Source organism: Oryctolagus cuniculus, chromosome 13 (assembly GCF_964237555.1).
Source record: "Oryctolagus cuniculus chromosome 13, mOryCun1.1, whole genome shotgun sequence".
Classification (NCBI taxonomy): Eukaryota; Metazoa; Chordata; class Mammalia; order Lagomorpha; family Leporidae; genus Oryctolagus; species Oryctolagus cuniculus.
This window is the reverse complement of record NC_091444.1, coordinates 60,857,172-60,884,394: the sequence shown is the minus strand read 5'-3', so window position 1 is coordinate 60,884,394 and position 27,223 is coordinate 60,857,172. Positions and strand designations below refer to the sequence as shown.

The 27,223-nt window shown below is 41.4% G+C and overlaps 1 protein-coding gene across 9 annotated transcripts in view; it reads left to right on the top strand.

Annotated features, from left to right (window-relative positions):
- Positions 1 to 27,223, top strand: part of MTR (5-methyltetrahydrofolate-homocysteine methyltransferase) — a 148,259-nt gene that overhangs the window by 94,079 nt on the left and 26,957 nt on the right. For all 9 annotated transcript variants that reach the window (XM_070055569.1, XM_051820745.2, XM_051820744.2 and 6 more), the window contains 4 exons: positions 676 to 776; positions 9,965 to 10,032; positions 11,056 to 11,176; positions 25,134 to 25,215. In XM_070055569.1, the coding sequence (XP_069911670.1) occupies positions 676 to 776; positions 9,965 to 10,032; positions 11,056 to 11,176; positions 25,134 to 25,215 (372 nt within the window). The remainder of the gene's footprint in view (positions 1 to 675; positions 777 to 9,964; positions 10,033 to 11,055; positions 11,177 to 25,133; positions 25,216 to 27,223) is intronic.

Here is a 27,223-nt window from a genome sequence, read left to right as displayed (position 1 = left end):
TGGGACTTGAACTGGTGGCCATATGGGATGCTGGCACTGTAGGCGACAGCTTTACCTGCCACGCCACAGCACCAGCCTCATTCTTTTTGACCTTGTATAGCTCCATTCTTAATTCTTAAATTGATTGGAGTTTGTGAATGGCCCAGACAGTTTATAAAATCCCACTTGTCTTTTTCTGTTTGTGAGGGAGGAGGCTGCTGGCAGTGCACAGAAGAACCATATTAAATAAACAGAAAGGTAATCAGATGCCCTCTGCACTGGGCTGGTGTGGTGGTTTTGCAGGTTCTGCTGGAATGTATGCAGTTAACCAACTCCTCCCTCTCTCTTCTCCCTCTCCTTTTATTGTTAACAATAAACATTTGGCAGGCAGTTATGGGGAGTTGAGGGTATAGTCTTCAGCTGTGAGACTGTGTTGTGTTTTACCTGTTGTTTGGGGTTATGGGACCCATGATTTCAGTTGAAGCCCCTTGGACTAACCTACTAGATGGGCTTCCTTTGATCTGCTTAGGCGCACCACAGTCTTCCTGCAGACACCACTGTTGAGTTTCCACATCTGTCCGAGGTTGTTCTGGTTGTATTAGATTCCTTCTGTGCTACCCCCTGTCTGGCTCTGGAGAACTGGGTGATCTGCCCTTAGTGACCCCAGCCTGCTTAGCTGCCTGGCTTACTTTCTAGGATCCTTACCAAGGCACCATTGTGCTGGCTACTGTTAAAGGTGATGTGCATGACATAGGCAAGAACATTGTTGGCGTCGTCCTTGGCTGCAATAATTTCAGGTAAGTTACCACTTCACCTCCTTCAGCCTCCTTTCTCTCTAGAACTGAAAGCATTTCAACAGAGTAATTCTTCATTGGGAGGGAGAGGCAGTAAATATTAAAGGTTATGTTTTACTTCTTTTTGTTAACTATATTTTCAAGTTTTCTATAGTGAACACAGCTTTTCAAATAAAGTAAGTTGGTAATTATCTATTATGTATTCAGTAGTGGGGTCAGAGCAACCAAGAAGCTTCCTGGGAATTGACATTGGCACACAGGATCTATGTTCAGCTGCTCCTCCCTGTGGCTCATGGTGGTCAACATATTCTACTTTTTTTCTCAGTAAACCATCAGATTTTAGATCTGAGAGCTTATAATTGGCTAAATGGAATTTTATATGAAGGCCATGTCTGTATGTCTCTTCATGCTTTGCCTACTGCAGGACCCCGTGTGTTACTTGGTGATGTTCAAGTTAATTTTGGAATGTTGTATATATAAGCAAAACCCCTTTCTGCTATATATCATTATAATGAATCAATATTCATAATACTGTTACTTTCCAGTGTGCTATTTTCTCTAGATCTATCTAGATCTTCTGTAGAAGAGAACTGACTGTAAGCTGTAACTGTGCTCCTTAGAGAATTCTCTTCTCTGTTGTCAGATGACAATCACTCTAAGCCCCCTTCTTATGCCAACATTTTATCCATCTCTGCTTAAATTTAAGGTTGGTTAAATGGAAACCTGGTATAGTTGATTTCCATTTGCATTCATCACAATCAGTAAAAATACAATTCAATTTATAATTATTATTATTATTTTTTTTAATGTCAGTTGCTATCTAGTAGGCAGTGTACTAAAGATACTGGATAATTTAGTCAACTTTTCTCCTTTCATGAAGTTTACTGTTTATCATGCTAAATAGCCCACTATACATTCAACCATGGTACTGAGACAAGAAACATTGAAGAAGGTGACTTGGAGGTAAACTTCCTAGAAACAATTCCTTTTTTTAAAAAAAAATATTTATTTATTTATTTGAAAGGCAGAATTATAGTGACAGAGGGAGAGGGAGAGAGGGAAGGAGAGAAGGAGGGAGAGAGAGAGAGAGAGAGAGAGAGAAAGAGAGAGAGACCTTCTGTACTTGCCAAATGGCTGCAATGGCTAGAGAGAGAGAGAGAGACCTTCTGTACTTGCCAAATGGCTGCAGTGGCTAGGGCTGGGCCAGGCTAAAGCCAGGAGCATCTGGTTGTTAGTGGTCTAAGTACTTGGCGATCTTCCCCTGCTTTTCCAGGCACATTAGCAAGGAGCTAGATGGGAAGTGGAGCAGCCAGGACTCAAACCAACAGTAATATGGGGTGCTGGCATTGCAGGCAGTGGATTAACCCACTGTGCCACGTCACTGGCCGCTAGAAGCGATTCTTGAGATATCTTTGTCACATGCTTTATCATTATTTATTTTGATCAGTGGATGATTATCTTGGAACATCATACTAAGGAATATTTTTCCTCTCAGTAAAGACATTTTAAGAGACCCTGGAGAATTACGGCATTGCTCCAGGGTGCCACTGGAACTGAATGTCAAGCTGTGAAGGCTGCTTATTAAACCCAAGGCTTTTCTGCAGCACATCCAGGTCCTGTCTTTTGCACTGAAGGTTTGCTTATCTTTGCCAATAAATCTTACTGGGGGAATGTTTTCTGATGAAACTTTAATTTCTTTTCCCAGAAAAATGAGTGAACATGTAAACTTCCTAATTAGAGTCTAGAAGCCTTTTGGCTTACATTTCATAACACAGCCTCTTGCATTGATGAGTTTCATTTTATAGTGTCAGCAAGTAGGCAAATGCCTTATGTAGTAATGTGCACTTTTGCTGAGTGGCAGCATGACACTAGTGCGCTTGTGTGAATCAGCCAGCTAGTGAGTGAGTCCAGCAGACCATCCACTTTCAAATCCTCTTTCCTGGCTTTTTGTCACTGATGCAGTAAATCTCACAAAAGAATAAAAATGTTTTTCTCTGTGGGGAAGGAAACTAAAAATGATAGTGTCTTCTTAGGAAATTATATTTTGTGGGGAAGCTGATATGATGCAATTGAACTTGCAAATTTGAGGATTTGAATAGATCTAGGGATGAATTCACCAAGGGTCTGCTAATACCTAACTTTTGCTTACCATTTCACAAAGTCTACAGTGCTTTTATGTCAGTGATTTCTTTCTCTTTTTCCTGGTTTTGTTTCTATTTTGTGGCTCCTTTACTTTCTTTCCTTTGATCTTTCCTTTTTTTCCATGGTTTTCTTCCTGTCCTGCCTGCTTTGGAGCTATTTCATTTCCCAACTTACAAATGGAAAAATGAACTTAGAGAACTTAAGTATTTTTTTTTCATGGTCACACAGCTAACAAGTAGCAGGCTAGGCTCAGGGCTTCTGATTCTAAAAGCTGGGACTTTGTACTGTTTCACTTTACTTTGTGTGTGTGTGTGTGTGTGTGTGTGTGTGTGTGTGTCTGTGTGTTTATACTTTCAAAGAACCTTAACTGTAATGTCTAATGTGATTATTCTAGATTCCCTTTAAGAAATAAAGGGAATATTTAGAAATGTTTTGATCAGATTCTTGGTTATTTTAATTTTTGATTAAAAAAGACAAATTGAGACTTTCTATATTTAACAGAAAATGCACACTGTTGAATTGGTAAGAAAAAGTGTGATATGTCAATGGAAATTCCAAAATTTATATATCACATCTAGCATTTTAGAAAATATGGATCTGATGAAAAAGATAATGAGGCATATTTGTATTTGAAAGGCCAGTTCTTTTTTTTTTTTTTTAAAAAAAGATTTGTTTATTTATTTGAAAGAGCTACTGAGAGAGAGAGAGAGAGAGGGAGAGGGGGAGAGAGAGAGGTCTTCCATCTGATGGTTCACTCTCCAGTTGGCCACAGTGACCGGAGTTGCGCTGATCTGAAGCCAGTAACCAGGAGCTTCTTCCAGGTCTCCCACTCAGTGCAGGGGCCCAAGGACTTGGGCCGTCTTCTACTGCTTTCCCAGACCATAGCAGAGAGCTGGACTGGATGTGGAACAGCCGGGTCTCGAATTGGTGCCCATATAGGATGCTGGTGCTTCAGGCCAGGGCATTAACCCGCTGCGCACAGTGCCAGCCCCAGACCAATTGTTCTTAATATAATTTTCTGGTATGAGTAAAAAAAATAAGGGGGCAACAAATAGGTGTGAATGAAAATGGTTTGTATAATAGAATATTCAGCTTAGTGAGGAAAGTAGGTAAGTTATTGGGGCACACTGATCCCATCTTTCTTGCACACCTTCACATGTTCACAGTATTTATTTAAAGGCTTTTAAAGCAGAAACTTGCAGAGTTTTGTTTTGCTTATTGCTTTTAAAGCAGATGTGACAACAGACCCTATTAACCCACTTAACCATTGAAGACCATGAATGGGGATTGTAGACTTGGAGGGCACTGCCATCTAGTGGTAAATCATGTGAATTGCAGGAGCAGCAGATAGACTGCACCTACCTTAGTTAACAGAGTAATATGAGTAAAGGGTTAAGGGACAACAAGTATCTGTTATCTTAAAGGGATGCAGATGCAGTTCATTTTCCTTTTAAATTTCTCCTCAAAAGGAAAATGACTTTTTGTTTGATATTTTGGTATTTATTTTCTAAATTCTATATATTCTTAAATAATATTGGATGCTTTTGCTAAAGCGTTCAGTGCAGTTTACATTTTTTTTCTGAATTAGAAACCCAAATGAAATTATTGTACTTATACCTCTATTCAAAGTATTTTAGAGGGCCGTGTTGTGGCTCACTTGGTTAATCCTCTGCCTGTGACGCCGGCATCCCATATGGGTGCCGGTTCTAGTCCCGGTTGCTCCTCTTCTAGTCCAGCTCTCTGCTGTGGCCCGAGAGGGCAATGGAGGATGGCCTAAGTGCTCGGATTGGCGCAGCTCCAGCCGTAGCAGCCATTTGGGGAGTGAACCAATGGAAGGAAGATCTCTCTCTCTGTCTCTCTCTCTATCTATAACTCTACCTGTCAAATTAAAGAAAAGTATTTTAGAAAGTATTTTAGAAACAAACTTTCATTTTTATTCTTTGAAATCTCTAATATGGCAAAATGCAAGAATGTATATAAGGAGAGGCTGATAGACATGAGGTATGGTGCAGAGTAACAAAGGGAAACCAAGGGAGAGTCAAGGAGGATGGGGGTCTACGTGGGGGAAGCAGGTATAGGGGAGGGAATGTTTGGGGATGATCTGGCCCATGCCCTCCTTGCCAGGACCCATGTTCCCTAGGGGCTTTGAGCAGGTTCATAATTGTGCACCTTCATGATGCAAGCCTTTGTCTAGACTGCCTTCAGTTGCCTTCATTCTAGCTAATATCTGCTTTATTTATTTTTTTGGAGAATTCAGCTCAGACATCCTCTTGGGATGCTTTGTCATTCTGTAGCAACACTATAAAAGCCTCCGTTCTAGCACTGATATTCTAACTCACTCTGCATTCTAAGTCAGAGCTTGTCAGCAGTTTCTCAACTCATGTGCCAAGAAACACAATTCCTATCCCTTTCAGTGGAACTCGGGGCAGCATGAATTCTAACTTGGTTGCCTAGGGCTGTGAGCAACCTCCTTTGTGTGTCTCAGCACCATGGTATTATTTTCTCTTTGTGGAAAAGGTTGGGAAGTGCTCTTACAGTCAGTGGTATAAGTGACCGTTCTTCAATAAGACTTCTTTGGAGGTAGGCTACTAAGATGGAAACTGAGCTTGCATCCAAGTCTCCTCACTCACTGTTCTCAGTCCATGTCTTTGCTCACTTACCAATGGCTGTCATTTTGTTCTCTAGTTCCCTAAACATGGGAACTGATTACATCTGATTAAGGGAGGTCAAGACTTGAGGTTCTACATTTTCAGTGAGCCCTTAGGTAATGCTGATGCAGCTGACAGGAGTCTACCCTGTCAAGGGCAATGTTGGGCTTGCATCTTCTCATCCAGTCTTATGATTTTATTATCATTTAATAATCTGACAGGTCACCATTTTACCTCCGGTTTGGGTTTATCCCCAAAACTCCAGACTTGACTATCTGAGGGCTCCATTTGGATATCTAAAGAAATCTCAAACTTAATATTTTAAAACTGAGCTGATCACCAACATCTTGTGAACACCTCTGTCTCCCTGTTTCAATAAATGGCAAATCCAGCTTTACCACTCAAAGAAAACCCCTGGAGTTGTCTTGAACTCCTCTGTTCTCTCATATCCCACATGTGATCCACAGATCTACTCTCAGTGTTTCTAGGACCTGACCACTTCTCACCACCTACACAGCTTCCTGCCTGGGTTTCTGCAGCAGCCTCTCTCTGCTTCTACCCTGTACTGTTTTCCCTGCATTGTTTTCCAGTCCAGAGTAAATCTATTAAAACTTTTGTCAGATTTCTTGCTCCATGGTTTACATGCTTCACTGACTTCCCTTCTCTCTCACTAAAGTCCAGAGCGCTTGTAGTAGCCTTCAAGACTCTCCATCTGTGGTTCAACCTGGGAGCTGCTTGGGCCCCACCTATGGCCAATTTAATTGCAGTCTCTGGGGATGGCATCCAAGATTTAGTTTGATTTTGAAAACCGCTCCTGTGGTGATTCTGATGTGCAATCTGCAAGCACTTGCCTGCTCCTTCTCTTTGAATTCATCACCCACAGCTTTCTCCTTCCTGGTTGCTGTTCCAGCCACAACAGTCCCTTTGCTCTTTCTCAAATAAGGCAAACCTGCCTGCATATGAGATGTTCTTGAAAGAACCAGTGCTGAAAAAAAGAAAAAGCAGTAGGAGCAAGATGATTTCTTGCTACCAAACAGATGATTTTTAATTTTTTTTTTTTTTTTTTAAGATTTATTTTTTCCTTACTTGGAAGGCAGAATTACAGAGACAGAGAGAGAGGCAGGAAGGGGGGAGGGCAGAGAGAGAGAGGGAGGGAGGGAGGGAGGGAGGGAGAAAGATATGCCTTTTAGCCACTGGTTCACTCCCCAAATGGCTGCAACTGCCAGGGCTGGGCCAAACTGAAGCTAGGAGCCAGGGACTTCTTCCAGGTCTCCCACATGACTGCAGGGTCCCAAGCCCCTTGGATGGATCATCTTCTGCTGCTTTCCCGGGCACACTAGCAGGGAGGTGGATTGGAACTGGAACATACTTGAACCAGTGCCTATATGGGATGCCAGCGTTGCAGGCAAAGGCCTAACCTGCTATGCCACATTGCTGACCCCTTTTAATTGAATTTTAGAAATATCTGCAATGTTGAAAAAAAAGTAAGCTTTGAAATGCATGCCTTTTTGTCTTGATTTAAAAGCAGTATACTGTTTTGCCTAGTTTTATATGCAGCTATTCCATACTTAATCATTGTTTAACAAAAAAATGCATTTACTGGATGTTCTTCAATATGTTTTTTTCAAAAGGTATTGTGGTAGCATTTTACTCCTGTTAAAACCTCAGTGGTTATACATCATTAGCACCTCCAGTATTTGCTCCTGGGTTAGCACTAATAATGCTGAATATAGTTATCATTGATTTGAAATTGTCTTACCTTTTACCACAGATTCTGTATCTGCTAATTTTTTTTAAATCCTTTTAAAAAAGCTAATGTGGGGGACCGGTGCTGTGGCAAAGCAGGTAAGGCTGCCACCTGTAAGTGCCAGCATCCCAGATGGGCACCAGTTTGAGTCCCTGCTGCTCTACTTCTGACCCAGCTCTCTGCTGTGGCCTGGGAAAACAATGGAAGATGGCCCAAGTCGTAGGGCCTCCATACCCATGTGGGAGACCTGGAAGAAGCTCCTGGCTCCTGGCTTCGAATCTGCACAGTTTGGCCATTGGTGGCCATCTGGGGAGTGAACCAGTGGATGGAATGACCTCTATCTCTCTTTCTCTCTGCCTCTCTGTAACTCTGCCTTTCAAACAAATAAATAGATCTTTAAAAAATATGTAATGTAGAAACAAACTAAAAATCCAACAGGATAGGAGGGCATACAGTGAGAAATAAGTCTCCTTGCAGCCCAGGTGTCCAGCAGCCGATTACCAGCTGATATGGCATGTCTGAGTGTCTTCCAGTAGCTATTAAGCATTCTTTGTTTTTATTTAAACATTTTTGCCTATTTAATTTTAAGAACTGTTGACATCATAAAATAGGTGGGAATGAATGCTGTAATGTTTTAAAATATTTATTTATTTGAAAGGCAGAAAGAAAGGCAGAGAGGCATAGACAGAGAAATCTTCCATCTGCTGGTTCACTCTCCAAATGCCCACAACAGCTGGAGCTGGGCCGATTTGAAGCCAGGAGTCAGGAGCTTCTTCTTGGTCTCCCACATGGGTACAGGGGCACAAGTATTTGGGTTGTCTTCTGCCGCTTTCCCAGGTACATTAGCAGGGAGCTGGATCGAAAGAGGAGCAGCTGGGACTTGAACTGTTGCTCATATGTGATACTGCTGCTACGGGCAGCAGTTTTATCTGCTGTGCTACAGTGCTAGCCCTGAATGCTATAATTTTAAAACAGCTTTTAACAAATGCTCATAACAAATTTACATTGTAAAAATGACTTACTGTGGGCGCTCTCTTAATCTAAAACAGGCAAAAGTCATACAGAGAACATTTTCCATGGCAGACATTCCTTTCCTCTGAGTTCCAGGAGGGTTTCCTCGTTCATTAATTGAGGTTCCTCTGGCATTATTTTGTTTTCTCAGCCTATGCTCCAGTGTTTTTTTTTTCCCCCAGTGCCTGTCTCTTTCTCTCTCTCGTGTGTGTGTGTGTGTGTGTGTGTCCATCTAGAGTCTGCCTTTCCTTAAGTCTTGTCCCCCTTTCTTGCTGACCTGCCCCCTGAGTTTTTCTCCCTTTCCTTGCCTTGCCTTAAGAAGCCAGATTTCCCCATCATCAGCTCTTCCTGTGCAGGAACTCTCCTCCTCATTGACTTCTTCTTTTTTTTTTTTTTTTGACAGGCAGAGTGGACAATGAGAGAGAGAGAGAGAGAAAAAGGTCTTCCTTTTGCCATTGGTTCACCCTCCAATGGCCGCCACGGCCGGCGCACCACGCTGATCCGAAGGCAGGAGCCAGGTGCTTCTCCTGGTCTCCCATGTGGGTGCAGGGCCCAAGGACTTGAGCCGTGCTCCACTGCACTCCCGGGCCATAGCAGAGAGCTGGCCTGGAAGAGGGGCAACTGGGACAGAATCCGGCGCCCCGACCGGGACTAGAACCCAGTGTGCCAGCGCCGCAAGGCGGAGGATTAGCCTAGTGAGCCGCGGTGGCGGCCTCATTGACTTTCATGTTTTAGCAGATACTTATTAAGCAACTTCCCCAAGATTTTTTAAATATCCTAAATGGATAAAATAGTGGGTTTTGGTGTCAAATACTGATTTAGCTTCTAAGACTGTGAATTAGTTGTGGGACTGGACAAGTTGCTTAACTTTTTTAGGCCCTTCCTCATTAAAATGGGGCAACAGCTGTATTTTCATCTAAGAGTTGCTATGAAGGGTAAATGAGATGGCTTATTCAAAAAACTTAGGGGGAACAACCCAAGTGTCTTTCAGCAAATGAATGGATAAACATTCATCCTTAAAAAAGGATGAAACTCTGACATGAACACTGAATACATTGTGCTAAGTGAAATAAACCAAATATGGAAGGACAAATACTTTATGATTCTACTTGTGTGAAATATCTAGATTAGGCAGATTTATAAAGATAGAAAGTAGAGGTTACCAGGAGCTGAGTTACAGGCAGAGTTGGAAGAAAGAAACCAGAGTTATTGCTTGATAGATACAGTGTTTCTGTTTGGTGTGATAAAATAGTTTTGGAAGTAAATAGTGGTGATGTAACTGTAATCAGTGTCACTGAATTTTACACCTAAAAATGCTTAAAATGAAAAATAATGTATATTTTACCAGTTAGAAAATAACAGAAACCACTGAATTATACCCATTACATGGTTGAATTATATGGAGTGTGAATTATACCGCAGTAAAGCTATTCTAAAAGTTGAGCATAGTACTTGAATATACTCAGTGCCTAATCAATGGTGGCTGACAGTGGTAGCATTGGTTCATATTTAATGAGCATTTTGTTGTGATTCCAGTTTACGTTAGAACAGTTTTTAATGACATAAATTTTAAAAATGTTCATTTCAGCTTTGTCTTTAATGGATTCTCGTTAATTTTCTCTCATCTCATTTTTGTGCCATAGAGTTATTGATTTAGGAGTCATGACTCCCTGTGATAAAATACTGAAAGCTGCTCTTGACCACAAAGCAGGTATTGTGTGACTATACTTTGGACATTTCACTACATATCATTTCCCTAAGAGTCCCTCTGTCAGTGAATAGTAATGTCCCAGCCCAGGTAGAATCCATGGGACCCTGAGATGAAAGTGCCAGCTCCTGCATGGAGCTGTTGTGGCCAGTTACATTGGGGAATGAGAGAGGGGTATCGTGACTGTGGAACTCTTTTTTTTTTTTTTTTTTAAAGATTTATTTATTTATTTGAAAGTCAGAGTCCAATAGAGAAAGAGAGAGAGAGAGAGAGAGAGAGAGAGAGAGAGAGGTATTTTCTATCTGTTGGTTCACTCCCCAAATGGCTGCAATGGCTGGGGCTGGGCCAGGCTAAAGCCAGGAGCCAGGAGCTTCTTCTGGATCTCCCATGTGGGTGCAGGGGCCTGAGTACTTGGGCCATCCTCTGTTGCTTTCCTAGGTGCAAGAAAAGGGAGCTGGGTCAGAAGTGGAGCAGCTGGGACTCGAATTGGTACCCACATGTGATGCTGGGATTGCAGACTTGTGGCTTAACCTGATGTGCCAGACCCCATGGGACTCCTTTCAACCTCTAGATGAGTAGAATAGGGCCAACTTGTTATAAGAGAATGGTTGTATTAGATTTTTTTCCCCCTGTATGTAATCATTTTTTGAAAACTGGAACATATTCAAGTCTGACAATTCATGAACTAGGGCTATCTTTTTTTTTTTTAAGATTTTATTTATTTATTTACTTGAAAGTCAGAGTTACACAGAGAGAGGAGAGGCAGAGAAAGAGAGAGGTCTTGTATTGTATGACTTCTTAAAACTTGGTGAGTTCATTCTTGCAACTTAAAAGTTCTAAATTCTGTTTACTAACAAAAACAAACAAGAAATTGAAATTCCCCAATCAGAAAAAAATGTCTTAGAAACAGAAATCGAAAATTGTGGTTAGACCTTGTGGTCTTTATTACAAAGTTTAAAAAATGAGTCTTATTATATCGTCCCTTCTCATTGTCCTTTTTAATCTTTTTCCTTTTTTAAATAACAGATATAATTGGCCTGTCAGGACTCATCACTCCTTCCCTGGATGAAATGATTTTTGTTGCCAAGGAAATGGAGAGATTAGCTATAAAGATTCCATTATTGATTGGAGGAGCAACCACCTCTAGGTAAGTCATGCTAATGAGCTTTTTGCTCATTTAAATTCTCTTAAGTGCCAATGTTTAAAAACAGTGATAAATTTTGCTTTGTTTTTTGTTCCTTATGCTGAGCACATTTCCCATCTTCGCTGGTGCAAAAGCTATAATACTTTTGGAGCATATTGTAGTCACACTCTGTGACTTTTTGGTCTTTTCTGGATGCCTTTGGCCTTTTTTTTTTATTCTTCTGGCTTACTGTTATCTTTTTTCTTAGTCTTAATTTTCTGTTTAGTTCCTAGGAATTCTCCTAAACTCAACACTTTTGAAATCATACTGAGTAGAGAAGCTTTATTTTTTGGCACAAAGATGTTGCTTGAACTTTTGTCCACTCGGTCTTGAAGCAGATATCTGAATAGTTAGAAGTTCCTTTGAACAAATAGAAAACTCATCCAGCTAGAATGAACTGAAGGATCACTTTGGGGAATTGTTTCTGAAAGGGGAACTTTTTGGGCTAGAAGCTGTAAAGAGAAGAAAGTTCAAATGTGATCATGTGATCATTATTTGGTGTCTCAGGTTTTTCTTAGGATCATGATCCTGGTGATACTTGAGAAGAGATGTATTGATTAAGGGCACTAGACTTTTTATGATACATTCTTTATGCCACACATTGTTTACTTTGATGGGGGACACTAGAAAGCTGAAGCATTGAATTTGATGATTCCATAGCATCTACTTTACTTTTTTTTTTAAGATTTGTTTATCTGTTTATTTTTACTATTCATTTGAAAGGTAGAGTTACAGAGAGAGAGAGCAAGAGAGACAGAGAGAGAAGTCTTCCATCTGCTAGTTCACTCCCCAAATTGCTGCAACAGCCAGAGCTGAGATGTTCTGAAGACAGGAGCCAGGAGCTGCTCCTGCATCTCCCATATGGGTGCAGGGGACCAAGCACTTGGGCCATCCTCCACTGCTTTCCCAAGCCATAAGCAGAAACCTGGATTGGAAAAGGAGTAGCTGAAACACGATTTGGTGCCTGTATGGGATGATGGTGCCTCAGGCCGAGGCTTAGCCTACTATGCCATAATGCCAGCCCTATTTATTTGAAAGGCAGAGATATGGAGAGAGAAAGATCTTCCATCTACTGGTTCATTCCCCAGTTGACCACAACATCCTTGGCTGGCTAGACCAAAGCCAGCAGCTTCAGCCAGGTTTCCCATATGGGTGGCAGGGGCCCAGGTACTTGGGCTGTCTTCTGCTGCTTTCCCAAGTGTATTAGCAGGGAGCTGGTTAGAAAGTAGACCAGCTAGGGATCCAGCTGACTGGATATTGGCATTTAGGTGGCAACTTCTCACTGTGCCAAAACGTTTACTTTTCTGGTGCAAAAATATAATAGAGGCTTGGTCATAGGAATTCCAGAATTCCTTTCACACTAGAAACAACTGTTGAACTATTTGTATTAGTCATTGTTGTTCACAGAAGTAGAACCAAGAGGTTGAGTTTATATACAGATTGATAGATTTATTCAGGAATGGGCTCATGTGATTATGGGGGTTGGCAAGGCTGAAATCTAGCTGGAGACCAAGGGAAGAGTGGATGTTGCCTCTTCAGTCTGAAGACAGAATGCCTTTTTTTGGGGCCGGCACTGTGGCTCACTTGGTTAATCCTCCGTCTGCAGTGCCGGCATCCCATATGGGCACCGGTTCTAGTCCTGGTTGCTCCTCTTCCAGTCCAGCTCTCTGCTGTGGCCCGGGAGGGCAGTGGAGGATGGCCCAAGTGCTTGGGTCCCTGTACCCACATGGGAGACCGGGAAGAAGCACCTGGCTCCTGGCTGGCTGTAGCAGCCATTTGGGGAGTGAACCAACGGAAGGAAGACCTTCTCTCTGTCTCTCCCTCTCACTGTCTGTAACTCTACCTGTCAAATAAATTAAAAAAAAAAAAAAAAAAAAAAGAATGCCTTCTTTCTTGAGAGCATGTACAGGGACTTGATGGGGCCCCTTAGTCTTTATTTATTTATTTGAAAGTCAGAGTTACACAGAGAAAGAAAGAGAGAGAGAGAGAGAGGAGAGAGAGAGAGAGAGAGATTGAAAGAGCTCTTCCATCCACTGGTTCACTCCTCATATGGCTGCAATAGCTGGGACTGAACCAGGCCAAAGCCAGGATCCAGGAGCTTCTTCCAGGTTTTCCACATGGGTAGCAGGGGCCCAAGCACTTGGAACATCTTCTGCTGCTTTTCCCAGGCAAGTAACAGGGAACTGGATCAGAAGTGGAGCAGCCAGAACACGAACTGGTGCCCATATCGGATGCCAGCATCACAGGTGGTACCTTACCTGCTGTGCCACAGTGCCGGCCCTGGGACCTTCTTTTAAGACCTTTTAGTGGTTAATGAGGCACATTGATGTTATGGAGGGTAATTTGCTTTACTCAAAGTCTACTATTGAAATGTTAATCACATCTACATAAGTACTTGCACAACATAATTTAGATTGCAGCTTAACCACAAACTGCATACCAAGGACTAGGCAAGCTTGCACATAAAATTATCCATCATACCATTTATAGTTTGAAAGGATCATTTTTGCAAGTAGCCACATATTTTGTATCTTTTACCCATTCTCTTCTTTTGATACTCAAATGACGCCGTAATTGGACTATTAGTGCTTACATCAGAAAACTGGATTTGTTTTTCCACAAAGAACATACATACTAGTAGGATATGTGACAGAACTGTTCTTAAGGGACCAAATGTTGATAACTGGGATTTTTTTTTCCCCTTAAAGATTTTATTTATTTGAAAGGCAGAGTTGGAAAGAATATGAATCTTCTCTGATTCACTCCCCAAATGGCTGTATTGGTGGGACTGGGACTGGCCAAAGCCAGGTTCCTGGATCTCCATCTGGGACTCACACGTGGGTGGCAGGTGGCAGCACTTGGGCCATCTTCCACTGGTTTCCTAGGCCATTAGCAGTGAGCTAGATTGGAAGCAAAGCAACCATGACTCAAACTGGTACTCATATTGGAATGCCAGTGCTGCAGGCAGCAGCTTAACCTGCTGTCCTACAATGCTGGCTCCAGTAACTGTTATTTTGATGAGTATAATCTTGGGTGATGGATGACAAGCTTAGTAAAGAGAATGATAAAAGAATCTATAGGCTATTGGCAGAATGAGGACCTTTTAAAATCACAGTTGTAAAGTAGAATAAATATTTAAATGAGCAGATGCATTAAAATGCATTATGAGTTATATACATGTGATGTTGGCTTCAAAATAAATTTTTTATATAGTAGGCTACGTAACACTCAAGTTCAGGATCAGGAATTTATTACTTGGCAAGTTGGCACTTGACCAGATATTTCATTTTGTTGTATCTCTCACACCTCAGAGATTACAGAAAACAAAAAGCCATTCAAAAGCAACTTGAGGCCGGTGCTGCGGCTCAATAGGCTAATCCTCCGCCTTGCGGCGCCGACACACCAGGTTCTAGTCCCAGTCGGGGCACCGGATTCTGTCCTGGTTGCCCCTCTTCCAGGCCAGCTCTCTGCTGTGACCCGGGAAGGCAGTGGAGGATGGCCCAAGTGCTTGGGCCCTGTACCCCATGGGAGACCAGGATAAGCACCTAGCTCCTGGCTTTAGTTCAGCACAGTGCGCCGGCTGCAGCGCACCGGCTGTGGCGGCCATTGGAGGGTGAACCAACGGCAAAGGAAGACCTTTCTCTCTGTCTCTCTCTCACTGTCCACTCTGCCTGTCAAAAAAAAAAAAAAAAAGGCAACATGATTGGCCACTAAGGATATATCACTGACAAAATTAGCCTCTTAAGAATTATAGATAAATTCTTTAGTGATTAGCAAGTTAGAATGATTGAGATAAAAAATCACTCATTGTGTCTTCAATGATTGCAAACTATCTGTTCTCATTGTGAAACTGTAAAAAAAGTCATGGGTCCCATGACTTCCCAGAGTTTCTTCTAACTCTCCAGCTTTATTGATGAGCTCTGAATTTTCTGATTCTCTTCTCTCAGTGCCCATTGTAGTTTCTGGAAAATTATTTGGAAAATAAAAGCCAGTAGCGGTGTTTTCCAGGAGCCATCTCCTTCACTGTGGTGCTGGAGCAGTCCTGGGGGCCGACGTGGTGTGGCAGTTAAGCCTCTCCCTGAGACTCAGGTATCCCATTTGGATGCTGGTTTGAGAGCTGGCTGCTCTGCCTCTGATCCAACTCCCTACTAATGTGCCTGAGAAAGCGGTAGAAGATGGCCCAAGTGCTTGGGCCCTTGCTACACTTGTGGAAGACCTGAAAGAAGCTCCAGGCTCCTGGCTTTGGCTTAGCCTAGTCCCAGCTGTTGCAGACATTTGGGAAGTGAACCAGTGGATGGAAGATCTCTCTCTGTCTCTGTCTCTGTCTCCCTTCCTCTCTTTATAACTCTGCCTTTCAAATAAATTAAAAAAAAAAAAACCTTACCAAAAACAAAACAAAAGCACGTTGTCCCACAGCATCCAAGACTTGAGTCTAACATCCCCCAAACTGAACAAGACTCTTTCTTCAGCAAGTTCTTATTTTAGTAAACCCTTTTACAGAAGTATAACAGCCAAACAGAAAAGTACCCAAGTCATACAGGTGTATGACTCAATAAGTTTTTACTAAAATAACCATTCCCCACATCATGAAGTAGAACATTAATGGCCTCCTGGGAACCTTGCTGGGATCGCCACCCAGTCATCTTTTCCCATAAAAGTAATCAATAGTTCTGTCTTCCATTACTATAGGTTGGTTTTGCCTACAGTTCATCTTTTTTTTTTTTTTTTTTACTACTTTATTCCTTTTAGTCTTTTTTTGTTCTACTTAATACATTGGTTGAACTCTTTAATTAACACACAATTATTCTTAGGTATTTAAATTTAACTGAAAAGTGATCCCTGTAAATATAAGAGTGGGAATAAGAGAGGGAGGAGATGTACAATTCAGCACATGCTCAATTGGACTTACCCCTAATGGTAGAGTTAGAAATTCAATCCCATCAAGGTGGCATGTACCAATGCCATCTCACTAGTCAAAGTGATCAGTTTCAGTTCATAATTGATCATTATGATAGGATTAAGTGTCAAAGGGATCACATAAATAAGACTAGTGTCTGCTAATACTAACTGATAGAATTAAAAAGGAGAGAACATGGGAAGTGGGATACACAGCAGACTCATAGAATGGCAGATGTCCTAGACAGCACTCTAGCCTCAGGCTCAGCCCTTAAGGCATTTGGATCCAGCTGAAAAGCCCAGAGAGTATTTCAGGCATGGAAAGCCAAGACACTCTGGCAAAATAAATGACCTAAATGAAAGATCTCTGTGAGTGAGATCCCAGTGGAAAGAACGGGCCATCAAAGAAGAAGGTACCTTTCTCTGAAGGGAGGAGAGAACTTCCACTTTGACTATGGCCTTGTCTAAATAAGATCAGAGTTGGCAAACTCAAGAGGCTTCCCTAGCCTTGGCAGCTCATGACAAGAGCCTCGGGTAATTACTGACGCCATAAATAAGAGTGTCAATTGTTAAATCAACATCAGGAGTCACTGTGCGCTTACTCCCCTTGTAGGATCTCTGTCCTTAATGTATTGTACTGTGTGAATTAACGGTATAACTAGTACTCAAACAGTACTTTACAGTTTGTTTTTGTGTGGGTGCAAACTGTTGAAATCTTTACTTAGTATATACTAAATTGATCTTCTGTATATAAGGATAATTGAAAATGAATCTTGATGTGAATGGGATGGTAGAGGGCGTGGGAGTTGGGATGGTTGCATGTGGGAGGGAGGTTACGGGGGGAAAAAGCCGCTATAATCCAAAAGTTGTACTTTGGAAATTTATATTTATTAAAATAAAGTTAAAAAAATAAAAAAAAGATTTATCCATTGGAACTCTATCTGGGTCTCCCACATGGGTAGCAAGCAAGGGCCTAAGCACTTGAGCCATCTTCTGCTACTTTCCCAGGCACATTAGCAGGGAGCTGGATTAGAAGTGGAGCAGTTGGGACTTGAACGGGCACCCATATGGGATGCCAGCACTGCAAGTGGAGGCTTAACCTTCATGCCACAGTGCCAGCCCCTACATTTCATTTTTATATAAATATTATTTTTTTTTGTTGTTTTTTAAAGATGTATTTATTTTGAGAGGCAAAGTTACAGAGAGAGACATAGATCTTCCTTCAGCTGGTGTACTGCCCATATGGCCACAACAGCTGGAGCTGAGCCGGTCTAAAGCCAGAAAACAGGAGCTTCTTCTGGGTCTCCTGCTTAGGTGTTGGGACTCAAAGACCTGGGCCATCCTCTGCTGCTTTCCCAGGCACATTAACAGGGAGCTGGATTGGAATTGGAGCAGCTGAGACTCGAACTGGCACCCATATGGGATGCTGGCATCGCAAGTGGCAGCTTTACCTGCTGTGTCACTATGCCAGCCCCATAGATTCTTGTCATATGTATTCTATATCTAGCTTCTTTTGTTCACCATCATGTCTCTGAGACCCAACTGTGTTGCAGTAGGTTTTTTTGTACATGTGTGAGTGTTTTCATTTCAGTGTAGCATTCCATTGAAAATATACTAGATTTATGTATCCTTGCTACTGTTGGTAGATGTTTGGATTTTCCAGTTTTGGCCTATCACAAATAATGCTGCTATGAACATTTTTTATGTATTAGTTTTAGTGCCTGTTTGTGTATATTTCTGTACAGAAGCAGAATAACTGACTCATAAGATATACATACGATCTTCATTACCTATTGCCAGATGGTTTTGAAAGTGATTGTAACAGTTTATAGTCCCACCTACAATTATGAGAATTCTGATATTTCTGCATTCTTTTTAATTTTCTGCATTTTAGTGGATATAGTAATATTTGGTTTCCACTTGCATTTCTCTGCTGATTAATAGTTTAGCAACTATTCCTATGTATGTATATATTGACCATTTGGACATACTTTTCTTTTTAAAAAAAGATTCATTTTATTTATTTGAAAGACTTAAAGAGATAGAGAGAAGGAGAGATAGAGAGATCTTCTATTCTGCTGGTTGACTGCCCAAGTGGCCACAATTGGCTAGGGCCAGGCCAAAGCCAGGAGCCAGGAACTTCATCTGGGTGTCCTACATGGCTGCAGGGACCCAAGTACTTGGGTCATCTTCTGCTACTTTCCCAGGCACATTAACAGGGAACTGGATCAGAAGTGGACTAGCTGGGGTTTGAACAGTCCACCCATATGGGATGCTGGCATTGTAGGTGGTGACTTAACCTGTTTTGCCGACAAATCTGGCCTCTTGGATATACTTTAAATTATTTTTAATTTAAAAACTTTTTTTTCAATATTTATATATTTATTTGAAAGACAGAGTTAGAGAATGAAGAAGACACACACACACAAACACATACAGAGAGAGAGAGAGAGAGAGAGAGAGAGAGAGAGAAAGAGAGAAGGCTTCCATCTGCTGGTTTACTCCCCAAAAAGGTTGCAATGGCCAGGGCTAGGGCAGCCCAAAGCCAGGAGACATGAGCTTCATCCAGGTCTCCAACGTAGGTGCAGAGGTGCAAATACTTGGGCCATCTGCTGCTGCTTTCCCAGGCAGGAGCTGTATCAAAAGTGAAGCAACTAGGACTCTAACTGGTGTCCATATGGGATGCCAATATTACAAATTTTTTTATTTAATATGTATTTTTATTGATTGGAATGGCATGGAGATAGAGAGACAGTAATCTCATATCCCTGTGTTCACTTCGCAAATATCTAAAATAGCCAGGGCTAGACCAGCCCACAGCTGAGAACCAAGAACTCAGTCCTGGTCTCCTATCTGGGTTGTAGGGACCCTTGTATTTGAGCCATCACCTGCTACATCCTAGGGTGCACATTATCAGGAAACTGAAATTGGGAGTGGATTCAGGACTCAAATCCATGTGGGATTTGAACATCCAAGGGACATCTTAATTGCCAATCAAAAACACCCCTCCTCCCTAAGTAGTTTTAAAAAAAATAGGTATTCTGCTTTATTCTTAATGATTCATTTATACTATTTAAGAAAACTGTTTTCTAGGAGAGAAAGTAGGAGTTTGAGTGTCTCAGAAGCCCAAAACATTCAAAACCACTGTTAAGTCTGTCTCTAGTGGATGGATCCTTGCACAAGTTGAAAGGGTAGTTGAGATTTGGAGTCAAACATGGGTAAAAATATGCTTAGAGTATCCTCTTTAAACCTGTAGCTATTAGAGAATGTAAAACCAAATATTCTCTTATCTGTAGTATGTAAAGTTTGGGTGTCACAAACTAGAATATGAGTGATATATATGAAAATATGCTTGGAGTGTGCCTTTTAACCTGTAGCTATGAGTATAGAAAATGGAATATTCTCCTATTTAAAATATATAGATGATTTTGATATTACAAAGTAAAAATTACTTTAATGGAAATGTGCTTACATTAACTCCAGAACTACTTCAGGATATAAATTCTATCAGTTAGCTTTGACTTTTAACTGACTTATAGCCAATGACTTCAGAATAGCTTTTAAAATTATTTCTTAGGTATCTTGGAGAATTCAACAGGAAGTCAAATTGCTCCAAGATAGAGTTAGTTAGTTTTATGAGTTTTTCTTTTAAGTACTATGAAGTAAGTTGTATCAATTTATGTAAGTGATTTTATTTTCCTCTTTGCGTTGACCACAGGGTAGCCTAGAAGTGAGGCCTGGGTATAGAATGTCTTGTCTAGGCCCAACGCTGTGGCGCAGTGGGTTAACGCCCTTGCCTGAAGTGCTGGCATCCCATGTGGGCACCGGTTCTGGTCCTGGCTGCTGCTTTTCCGGTCCAGCTCTCTGCTATGGCCTGGGAAGGCAGTGGAGGATGGCCCAAGTCCTTGGGCCCCTGCGCCCATGTGGGAGACCCTGGGCTGGGGGGTAGGGCGGGGTGGGGTTCCGGTTTCTGGCTCCTGGCTTCAGATCAGCACAGCTCCGGCCGTTGCAGCCATCTGGGGCGTGAGCCACTGGACAGAGAACCTCTCTCTCTGCCTCTCCTCTCTCTGTGTAACTCTTTCAAATAAATAAATAAATCTTTTTTTTTTTTTTTAAAGAATGTCTTGTCGTGAACCTCATTCAGAAGTGAATGAATGAATCAGGTTATGTCAATTTCTATATCTTTATTTTCCCTTTCTCTTAATTTTTTCATCATATTTTAAATGTTGATCATGCTATAGTTACATAAAAGAACTTAAATTAATTCTAGAATGGAGAACGTTATGACGTAAATGCTTTAGAGTACCTGTTCTTATTCACAGTGTTAAAAAACAAATTCCTCTGAGGTTAACATCATGTCCACTTGGCAAGTTTGGGAAGTGACTAATTAAATCCTAGATTCTGTGAGTGGCTTAGCAGAGGTACAATTTCAGATTCATCCTCATCATCTAGCCCATTGCTTCTATTGTACAGGAAAAAGAGATTCCAATGTTTTGCATCTTTTCATACTTCAGAAAGAAGTCTTCATCTAGCTGGAAAAGGAAGAAAGTGGATCAATATAAAATTATTTTATAAGTAAGCCAAGAACACTTTTAATGGTTGACTGAGCTCAAATTTCATGCCTCTGGTCATCAAGCATTGCCAGTTTTTATGTTGAAGAGTAGCAGTTTGCTTTCACTGATGTTTTTAAATAGTAGAATCTGTCAGTTTCTTCTTAGTGCCCTTGTTCAGAAGATCATCGAAGAGAGAATTGACCAGAATTGACTGAGAACCTTTGAATTCTTAATAAATATTAATTGTATTGATTTTAAAATCTAAATTTGTATAGTTCTTTTTAAGTGAAAGTGTTGTCAGGTTTAAAATAATGCTTCCTTGCAGAATATACATTTCATGTAGAATGTAGATTGAAGTACATTGGTTTGGTCAAAGAGGTTATTATCCAAAAGAATTAGAAACAGATTTTGTCAGACTTATGGTCTCTTTTGACAGTGGGAACAGCAGCTTCTTTGTAACTTTTCTTATGGTTTGAAAATCCTTCCTCTGGCAGAATACTCAAAGATATCTTCAAGGCTTCAATTCCTGAGCAAACACTGTGCACAAAATGGGTCCTCAGGAGGAGTGGAGTTCATTTAACTGCTCTAGGGCCATCATCTGACTTTCGCTGCTTCTCTGTACCCTAGCCTCCCAGTCCAAAAGATGTCTCTGGCGCTCACTGGCTGGTGGTTGAATGTCCATGTGGCAGTTCACTTTGTGGCTTATGCCTTAAGTTTTTCTCTTTCTTTTCATGAATGGTGATCCTCTTAGGAACAGAGGAGAGGTGAAGTGTTATCAGCTTTGCTGATTCATTAGGCGTGAAATTTTAGAGGCTTCCCTGAGAAGCTTGTTAAAAATACACTTGGGGTCAGTGCTGTGGTATAGGAAAAGTTGCTGCCTGCGATGCTAGCATCCCATATGGGTGCTGGTTTCTGTCCCGGCTGCTCCACTTTTGATCCAGCTCCTTGCTAATGGCCTGGAAAAAGCAGTAGAAGAAGCTGCTCCACTTTTGATCCAGCTTTCTGCTAATGTGCCTGGGAAAGCAGCATTGGATGGCCCAGGTCCTTAAGTCCCTGCACCCAACTGGGAGACCTGGATGAAGCTCCTGACTCATAGCTTTGGGTTGGCTCAGCCCTGGTCATTGTGGCCATTTGGGGAGGGAACCAGTGGATGGAAGATTTTCTGTCTCTTTCCCCTTCTATCTCTGGAACTCAGACTTCAAATAAATAAATCTTTAACAAAAAATACACTCGCATATATATTCCCCTTTTAATATTCTCTTGTGTGTGTGTGTGTGTGTTTTTTTTTTTTTTTTAAGATTTATTTGAAAGGTAGAGTTGGAGTGGAGGAGAGAGAGAGAGAACGAGCAAGCTTCCATCCACTAGTTTTCTACCCAAATAGCCACAATGGCCAGGACTAGGATGAAGCCAGGAGCCAGGAGCTTCCTCCAGGTCTTCCAAGTGCAGGGGCCCAAGCACTTGGGCCATCTTCTGCTGCTTTCTCAGACACATTAGCAGGGAACTGGATTGGAAGTGAAGTAGCCAGGACTAGCGCCCACATTAGATGCCAGCACTACAGGCAGATTTTTAACCTTCTGTGCCACAGTGCTGGTGCCTACGTTTCATCTTTACTTAAATAGATTCTTTTTTTGTTTTTTAGAGATTTTTTTCTTATTTGAAAAGCGAAGTTACAGAGAGAGAGGGAAAGATAGAGACCTTCCATCCGCTGGTTCATTTCCCAAATGGCCATAACAGCTGAAGCTGGGCCGGTCTGAAGCCAGAAGCCAGTAGCCAGTAGCTTCTTCTGGATCTCCCAGTTGGTTGCAGGGACTTAGACCTGGGCCATCCTCTGCTGCTTTCCCAGGCACATTAGCAGAGAGCTGGATCAGAAGTGGAGCAGCTGACACTTGAACCGGTGACCATATGGGATGCCTGTGCCATGCCACAGGTGGCAGCTTTACCCACTACACCACAGTGGCAGTCCCTAATATTCCCTTTGTTTTAAAAATTACCTCTGTAATCCACATTTACTAAACTATGCTGAACAATTCAGAGGAATATAAAGTCAAATTTAACTCTTTCCCTTCCCAACTTTTGTCCCAGTAAAATCAATGTTAACACATCAATGTATATCTCTTTGTGTTTTTCTAAATATACACAAACTTAAATATAAGATTAGTTGGTTGGGGCAGGTTGGAGGTATTATCTTTTTTTGTTGTTACATATTATAACTGAAATCTTTATTGACCTGTTTAAAATGATAGATGAAGATTATTAGCAGATTACTTTTTTCCATCTCTACTACCTAATAATTATTTTTGTTTTAATTTTTTTGTTAACAATAATTGGTGTTTAATTTTAAAGATTTATTTATTTATTTGAATGTTAGAGTTACACAGTAAGAGAAGGAGAGGCAGAGAGAGGTCTTCTATCCGCTGTTTCACTCAGCAATTGGCTGCAAAGGACAGAGCTGCGCCAATCCAAAGCCAGGAGTCAAGAGCTTCCTCTGGGTCTCCCATGTGGGTGCAGGGACCCAAGGACCTGGGCCATCTTCGACTGCTTTCCCAGGCCATAGCAGAGAGCTGGATTGGAAGTGGAGCAGCTGGGACTCAAACCCAGCGCCCGTATAGGATGCTGGTACTGCAGGCAGCAACTTTACCTGCTACGTCACAGCGCCCAAACCCCGGTGTTTGTTTTTTAAAAATGGAATTGCATTAAACATCATACTACTTTGTTTCTTTCTCATATTATGGCACATTTTAGACAGCATTCTGGATGAAAATACATTTTCATTGAGGGTAAAAAATCAGAAAGCACCTGACTGGGGAAGAGTGCTGTCACTTTAGGAAAGAAGGCATAAGGAGAGAGGTCTGGAAAGCATTTCCATCTTGTGGAAACTGTTGTCCTGCACCCTCTATTTGGGATCAGAGCCACTGAACACTTCTTGCCTACCTTCATTGCCGCAGTGGGGACTGGGTACATTTTCAGTTCTCCTTTAAGTTGTCAGGTTCTAGAATGGAATGACAGTTCTGTGGTCTATGTTGTTGTTCTAAACATTCAGTGATCAGAGGGCAACTTGTTTTACATTTGAGTTAATTAGATAATTTTAAGGATGAAAGGTATACCAACAGTTCCAAGTTGTCAGTGGGGTTTTGGGGCTTAACCAGTCATTTTAAAGTTTTTCTTTAAGGTAAAATAAAATGTTTTTAAAGTATGTTTATTTTTCAAAGAAGATTTGGTACATTTTAAATAATACTTAACTTTTAGCTTCTTATAAAAACAGTCATTTGAAAGTGAAATAAAAAGTTCAAATATCATGTTTTTGTGTGTGTATGTATTATGGTATTTTATGAATTCTCCTGGATGGTAAGTTGAGAACATGATAAAAAATATATCTTTTTCTGAGAGTCTTAAGTTCCATCTTCAGATACAGTCACCTAAGGTTCTTTGTCAAAAAGGATAGTGAACTTCATTTGAGACTGAGATAGAAATTAATATTTCTCTGAAAATATACATATGTGATACTTCATATAAATTTCACATATATGCATTTCAGTACCTAAAAGGCTGTGCTCTTTGTTTTTCTAATGTTTTTCCAACTAGGGTCCAACTAGTGGGCAAGCAGCAAAACAATGAGCTGGAAATTCTAATGGCACAGAGGGTTTGAAAAAAAAGATGGCCAGAGAGGATCAGATCATTAAACCCAAGAATTTGGGTTCGTTGCTTTTATTGGGGGATTAAGGGGATAAAATATGGTCATTTATCTTGTACAGAAGAAGACAGAGGGTCAGGAACTGGGAACCATGGACAGGAAAAATAGAAAGGACATGGTGCTACTCCTCATTTCCTGTTGTGTAACCAGTCTTAGTGTAAAATGTTTTTGTTGCTTTTACATCTCTCTTGTGTGGAAATGTGGATTGGAGGTTCCTTTCACAAGTACAAGGTGAAGTTGTGGCTGAGGAGTGTTGGTGTCTCCCATAAATAGGAGAGCAGCAACTAGACAGCACGCCCTGGGGCTCCTGCCAGGTCCCTGTTCCTCAGGGACCACGGCTAATTTTCCAGATCTTTTGGAAGATGGAACTCAACTCAACCTTCAAAATAGCTGGGACTGATGGCCTGGGACTGTTTTCTCCATCCCCTCTACCTCCCCTGCACAGGCTTAGTTCAGAAAGGCAGCTGGTGAGGACCAGCTCACAGGATTGGTCAAGTTGCTCAGGACAAGGTCTTTCTCATTTTGTCACTTACTTCTTTGTAGCTTGTCAGTTTGTAGCCTATCAGTCATTTTACCTTATTTTCTTCATCTTAAGAGTGGGGAAAAAGTAATTTTTGTTTAACAAGGGAAATTGGACATTCAATATTTGTAAGTAAGTGCCTTGAAATCTTTCTCTGGAAAGCACTGTAGAAACACATTATCGCTAATGGTTCTGAACAGCAGTTGTATAGGATCTGTCAGAACTGATGGATATGCTTTTCTTCCTGACCCCTCTTTCCAGAACTCACACGGCAGTTAAAATAGCTCCAAGATACAGTGCTCCTGTAATCCATGTCCTGGATGCATCCAAGAGTGTGGTGGTGGTAAGTGTGGGCCTTCCATTTTATTTCAAATATGCTGTAAAAAGAGAATGAAGAGAGCATTAAGAATTAAAGATATCGCCCCAGAGCTATTTATTCCTTGTCCGTTTCTACTTACAGAAACTAATAGAGCAATGTAAGGCTTGTAGTGTGCCATTGCAGTGTCTGCCTCGCTGGGAGGAAATCTTGTGCTTTCAAGTACACTGAGGAACGAAGCAGACAGACAGGTGGCACCAAGACACCTTTGACCTGTACACCTTCCCGGACAGAGGGATTTCACCCACTTGTGGTATGAATAGGGATTTACGACTCCATTGCCAGATCTAAAAGAAGTGTAAGGTTTTTCAAATAACCATTTTCCAGATAGACGTTTCACTTGAGAATGGGCCAGTTGAGCTGACCCAGAGACAGAAAAACATTTGCTATATAGTCAAAACCCAGAATAATGGTCTTTTCTCAGGGAATGTAGTTAAAAATTTGCCCAAGCATCTTTCCTTGCTTTTCTCCTTCAACAAAGCCTGATACCCAATCTTGTTAATGGCTTTCATCGTTTTTGCCACTGGTGGGGATCTGAGAGACTACGTGGTTCATTGATTTCCAAGTTAGTTTTAACTGCAGCCCCCCTTGGCTATAAATGGAGGTTCTCTGGAACCTCATTGTGATACAGAAAAGAGCTGAATAGCCCCTTAACGTCCTTCATCCTGCTCCAACATCTTTTTGAAAGAGCACAGCCTAAAAACCACCAGTGTAGCCCAACCATCTCATTCTGTAAGCCAGAAGAGTTTAGTGATGGGACCTGGTGATCTGGAGACTTTCAGCGATACCATGCAGCCAGTCCTATTCCAAAGAAATTCTTTCGGATCTGTGGATTTGTTTACATGAAAGTTACATAATTATTACTAGCACTGAAAACTTTCAGTAAGCCAGGAAATGAGCTAAGTGCTTTTATGTGGATTATCTTATTTGTCATAGAATAACCTCATGAGATAGGTTATTTTATTATGCTCCATTTAGTGATGAGCACACAGAGACATGAAGAAGTTAACTCTGGAGGCAGCAGGTGGCAGGTGTTGGATTTGAATGCAGCTGGTCCTACTCTGCTAAGTTGAACATATTCCTATTACTATTTAACAGTTCTCCTTTATTATAAAGGATAGCAGTAAATTAGGTTGGAATCATAAAATTTCCATGTTTTTAAATTTTACCTGGGACTGGCACTGTGGCATAGTGGGTAAAGCTGCTGCCTGCAGTGCCAACATCCCATATGGGTGCTGGTTTGAGTCCTGGCTGCTCCACCTCTAATCCAGCTCTCTGCTATGGCTTGGGAAAGCAGTAGAAGATGGCTCAATTGCTTTGGCCCCTACACCTGCTTGGGAGACCCGGAAGAAACTCCTGGCTCCTAGCTATGGATTGGTATAGCTCTGGCTGTTGCGGCCATCTGGGGAGTGAACTAGCACATGGAAGACTCTTTCTCTCTCTCTCTCTCTCTCTCTGCCTCAGCCTCTGCCTCTGCCTCTCTGTAACTCTGCTTTTCAAATAAATAAATAAATCTTTAAAAAAACTTTACCATTGACATAGACTAATGTATAATAAAAGCCATATGTATACATTTAAATTTTATAATAAAGCATTTTTTACAAATTAAATATTTTACTTTGAAAAAAATAAAAGTTGAGGACAGGAGCCAGGAGTTTCATCTGGGTCTCCCATGTGAGTGGCAGGAACCCAAACACTTGGGCCATCTGCTGCTGCTTTTCCCAGGCCATTAGCAAGGAGCTAGATCAGAAGTAGAGTAGCCGCCACATGAACCAGTACCCATATGGGATGCCGGTGTTGCAGGCAGCAGCTTTAACTGGTATGCCACAATGCTGGCCCCTCGAATAAATTTTTATCCTATTTTTGGATTATACCTCATAAGAGTTTTTTTTTTTTTTTTAATTTTTTGACAGAGTGGACAGTGAGAGAGAGAGACAGAGAGAAAGGTCTTCCTTTGCCGTTGGTTCACCCTCCA